Raw genomic sequence first — 5,345 nt, 5'->3', positions numbered from 1 at the left:
TTTTGCTATCGGTCGCTATAGTGTTTTGCAGGAACGTCGCAGCATAGTGTCCCGCTTCCCCGCATATGTTTTTTTGCGAGTTTGTCTCGATCATAGCGTTATTGTTAGAAGGTTTTAGCGAGTTTGTCCCGCACCGCTTTTTTTGTGGCGAGTTGGTTTCGCTCGAATTGCAATATAATGTAATATCGCACTGTAGTGGTGAGTGCCTCCGGGAATGTTGCCCCTTGAAGTTCGCGACTATTGGAGCAGCGATACTAGATCTCTCCCAATCGTTGTTAAGGAAGCCCTCGCCTTTGTTAATACCTTGCAAGCTGGTAAAACACTCGTTACCAATGCGCGCGTGGATGCCCACACCGATAATATGGCCTTTTACAGTCTTGGGAGAAACAGGGCGGTAAGAATGTGCAGCTTAACGATGCACTTAAGAAGCTACACCAGCCTTCGACCTCAACGCAGTAATTTCGCTCAAGTATGTACCATCTTCCGCCAACCCGGCCGACCCGCCCTCCCGCGTCCTGTCGGATCTGGATTGCATGCTTTCTAGGAATGCTTGGCAAGAACGAGAAAAGAGCTTTGGTCCTCACGCCATTGACCTCATGTCCTTGGATTCGAACGCCCAGGTTCATAGTAAAGGCGATATGTTAAGGCACTTCACTTCCACACTCTTCATGGGTGAACGTTTTTGCTCAAACTATCCCGGCAGCAGAGAATGCCTATGTTTTTCCTCCATTTTTACTCGTTGGTCCACTTCTGAGATTTTTGCCGGAATCCGAGCTTTGCTTCACTATCGTCGTCCCCAAGCTCTACCCTCTCCCGTTTTGGTGGCCTATCCTGATCTCTCGCAGCCACGCCCGTTTACAACTGGGAAGCAAAAGGCATCTCGGAATTCTCCTCTTTCCTTCACGGAATGCAGGTTTTGTTACTCGTTCACTTCCCTGGGACCTTTTCGCCTTCAGAGTAGCAAGTGGAAAATAGACATTTTTCTCTCTCCATTTTTCTCTCAGTCCAGACGACCCAGAATTTGGAGACCAGCCGTCTCATGTCAACAATAGAGACCTCACGCAACAGGACGGCAGAAGGGAGAGGACGGCAAACGTTGATCGTGTGACGCGCGTGACAACCTGATTCGTGAGCAATTTAACGCATTTCCGGTTTGCGACTGCCGTCCTCTTGACGTTCACGACGTGAAAACAAGCTGTTTGAGGTTGTGAGGAAAACGTGAGTATTTTCATACTTTTATCTTTATGTAAACTTTTATATAAGAATTTTCCGTTTAGAGCCCAAACTTGTCCGGAATTAGGGACGAGCTTGAGCCCGGTTTTAGGGCACCGAATTTGACCAAGTCGATCGTTTCGCGGTTACGATCAAAAAGAGTTTCAGGCCATGAATTTTGCGACCCTCTTGCTAAACAGTGCGGCTAATTCTCAGCTCGTAAGTGTCGTTTTGAGGTATAATATTACGGTACAGTTTAATATTCTAAAAATTAAGGATTAAATTAATTTCTATGCAATTCTTAGTTCTTGCTTATTTTCATTTGGATAAAGTAACCTGGTGGAAATTTATCTGTTCTTGCCATTAATTGTTTTCAATCCTTTTAGGAATCAGCCACTCATATCAGATGAAAAATATTCCTTTTCCCACTGTTCGTACTGCACCGCTGTTTGTCTCATAATATTTTTCATGTGATCTTAAAAGAATACATAAGTTGTCATGCAACTAATTATGAACATTTATTCTTGAATTCCCCACACCCAAAAAACTGACAACAGAAATGCGGTGCGGCATAAGCAGACAATTCTTAGCCCATTTATTGAACTAACCAACTAATCACAAAACAAAAAACAAATGTTTACACTGTTTAGACACCAAAAAATCAAACAAACTGTATACGTTTGATGCGGCCAAAGTAAATTGAATAAACAAAACCACTTATAATAACTGTCAATTACTAGGAAAAAACAACTAAAATCGTTACGAGGAAAAGGATTACAGGATTTCAATCAAAATATAAAAAAAGAACAAAATTTTAACTGTCCGCTTGTAAAAATCCACAACGAAACTTGTTTACTGTTCAGCGAATATATACTTTGCTACTTTGCATATCACACTTTCTTGTCATAGTCTCATGCCGGCACTTAAAACACACTGCCGACAAACGCACCTGCGCTTGGGAATTCAAGAAACCTTTTTTTTTTTTCATTACGCTTCGCTGCATTCAGGCAAAGATAAATGAACAATTCTTGAATTCCCCGCACCCAAAAAACTGACAACAGAAATGCGGTGCGGGATAAGCAGACAATTCACAATCAGTGGCAAAAGCATAGAAAGATACGAGATAAGGCAAAGTTCATTAAGCAAACATCGTTAAGCCATCAGAATTAATAGGGCAAATGTAAATCTCTCCATACTGCTGCATACAACACAACTCGCGCAATGTTTATCGAGCAAAACACATACTGAAAATCAAAGAGCCAAATTTCTAGATACCACAAGGGTAAGATTCATGGACATAACCATCTGCGGCTTGGATACTGCGCCAACCACCATGTCTACGCTGTGCGCTGCGTGCTGCTTGGGAAGCACCACCTGAACGAAGGCTATGTAAACCAAATTCGTTTGAGTCTAAACCAAGTTCTGAAATCGTCTGGCGAAACTGTTCCCGTGCCCGGGAATATGACAGGGTAGCTTGTCGCAGCTTGTACCCGGTACCCAATTTCTGGCAAAGGCAAAATAATGGCTGAAATGGTTGATGCTCTCCACGCTCAAGGAACAACTCTAACAGTTTCACTGGACAAGAGCTAGAAGGTAAACGAGCAATTTTAACCACAGACCCCTGACGGAATTGATCGTTCTTACGTCTGTCTAGGAAAACAGACATGTGGGTGGCGCAAAACTTTAAGTCACAGGCATGAAAGTCACGCAGCTCTGACCAACGAAGGAAAGCAGAAAAACCAAGCGCAACCAGCGACACCATTTGTAACTTCGGTAGAGAAGCACGAGGGTGACCATGGGAACGAATCAGCGCCCTGACGTGATGAGATTCAATAGGCTGCTTTTTCTTAGATGGGCCAACCAGGAGGCGTTTAAAACCAGCCAAGGTCTGAGAAACGAGCGGATCGTCAACAGGATTAGGACACCCAAGCTTCTTATGTAGCCATGCAATGCCATAAGCTGCTCCAAGGATTGACGAGCGAGATAAGCCACGGTCTGAAAGACTTGTCAAGTAGAGAGCAACTGCGGTTGGGTTACACTGTAAAGGACGAAACGAATAAGCACCAGTCAATCCATCGATTGGCTGCCCCTGCATACGAAGACACGGTTGAAGCGGCACAGTCATTAAGTATGACAGTCTTTCACAGTTCTACAAGCCTCTGAATCTCCACGTTGCTCCGTTGGTAAGGGGAAAAGCCTAAAGCGAAAATCAACAATGTCCAAAACATGGCACTTTAAAAACAGGAACAACATCCAATTGCTACACAGCACTAAACGCGCAAGATACACATCGTCTGAAGCGAAAACTGCCCACATAGCAAGTTAACACAGCACCAGTACACACTCCAACACATGGAGGCTTGGCCCACTCGGCGTCAACTGGTAAGCAAATCCGCACAACGGATAGGAGTCCACTTGACTCTAAAATGAACACACTACTGTGTCGGCACTGCCCTCTCGGCTTGCTTCAGCTGCACAACTCGTGCGCACTAGTACAGTTCCAAGTCCACTGACTTGCACAGAGCAAAGGCCCACACCTAGGCCAAGAGGCTCAGACAAAACAAAAGCAAATAATTAGGCTGAACAACTCGTTCAAGGTACTCATCTAATACCCGAAAACGTTCTAAGGCAAAAACTAAGGAAATACAATTCTCAAAGCAAATACCCTACACGAGGGAATACCATGCCCGAAAAAAATCCGCAGCTGCGGATCCAGGGAGAAAAGTAGACTCATGTAAAGGAATCTCCCGCCAGTCAAGAACAAAAGAGTGGAAAACCCTGGGGCTTCGAGACACCAACGGCCACCAATGAGCAGATTGCCAAAAGGGGATAATGAGAGTGCCCTATTCTTTACCCACTTTCATGTGACTGATAACCCTGGGAATAAGGAAGACTGGGGGGACCAACCAATTGTTTTCCCCTCCCCAGCTGACGGTAAAAGCATCAACAGCTTCGGTCCCAGGACACCACCATCGGGAACAAAACCTGGGCAACTGGAAAGAATTATGACTCGCAAAACGATCTACGGTGTGGGGTCCCCACAGAATATCAAACTGGCGAAAATGGACAGGGTTGAGCATCCAATCATCGCTGTCGACAACTTTCGACCAATAATCAGCTTTAAAATTAAAGTGGCGAGGTATCCACTCCGCAGAAAGGCGAATACCCGCTACATGGCACAAATTGTAAATGGCAACCGCTTCTTTTTGCAAATGAGGTTTACTACTGCCGATGGACAAAATACTGCAGACGCTCTGATTGTCAGATCTATCTTGCACTCCTTGCCCGTCAAAAGACTGGAAAACGACTGAAGAACAAATCTAATAGCACGAATCTCGCGGAAAGAAGAGCTGCATAGGGCCTCGGAACCCAACCAGTTCCCTCTAGCGACGTGGTAACCAAATTGCACAATAAATCCCGCCCAACCCACATTGCTGGCATCAGAGTAGGACAAAAGCTCTATCTTCGGGGAGAGCCTCCAGATTGGTTTGCCGCACAAACGAAAGAAATTACCTCTCCAAAAATAAGTTCCTCTACAGCTTCACGCGTTAAAGCGATCTTGCAGCTAAGGCTATGAACACTATTAAGGACTGCGTACAAGGCGCAGGTGCGCAAACGCACAACCGGACCCAAAGCGGGCTCCATAGAAATAAGGGTACCCGTAATACGAGACACATCCCTAGCCGTGGGTGAAAAATCGTCAAGAAGCAGTGAAACCAGATTAAACAGGTGATCAATCTGGTGGGATACTAAATTCTCCTTTGGTAAGGTCCAAAATAAAGCCTAAATGCTCCCCTTTTTGGCGTGGTTCAAAATTGCTCTTTTCCTCATTCACTAGCAGGCCAAGGCGATCAAGATCGCCTCGCACTAGTTGCGCGTCCTGAGAACACGAAGCTTTACTTGAATGGCGCCGATACCGTCGTCCAAATAGACAGAAATCCTAATGCCTTGGTGCTTGTTAAGAAAGCGAAGGTCAAGAATCAATCGAAATTTGCCATTCTTTTTAGGAACTACACCTAAGGGACCGCAAACATGAACTTGGTCACGCTTGACTTCCACCGCGCTACCCGCCAACAACAATTGCTCGATAGCCTCGCAAACAAAAGCTCTATTATCAACAAAAAGAAGAGGCC

General features: G+C 45.1%; 1 protein-coding gene across 1 annotated transcript; it reads right to left on the bottom strand.

Annotated features, from left to right (window-relative positions):
• Positions 1–2,479: 2,479 nt before the first annotated feature.
• Positions 2,480–3,337, bottom strand: LOC137968527 (integrase/recombinase xerD homolog). Its single transcript, XM_068815082.1, has one exon. The coding sequence runs from the start codon at positions 3,335–3,337 to the stop codon at positions 2,480–2,482; it is 858 nt and encodes a 285-aa protein (XP_068671183.1).
• Positions 3,338–5,345: the final 2,008 nt, after the last annotated feature.

This window comes from Montipora foliosa, chromosome 8 (assembly GCF_036669935.1).
Source record: "Montipora foliosa isolate CH-2021 chromosome 8, ASM3666993v2, whole genome shotgun sequence".
NCBI lineage: Eukaryota > Metazoa > Cnidaria > Anthozoa > Scleractinia > Acroporidae > Montipora > Montipora foliosa.
This window is presented reverse-complemented; position numbering and strand designations above follow the sequence as displayed.

Bases quoted from the DNA above. Each gene is read 5' to 3' on its own strand.
- LOC137968527 (XM_068815082.1), bottom strand. From the start codon at position 3,337: ATGACTGTGCCGCTTCAACCGTGTCTTCGTATGCAGGGGCAGCCAATC.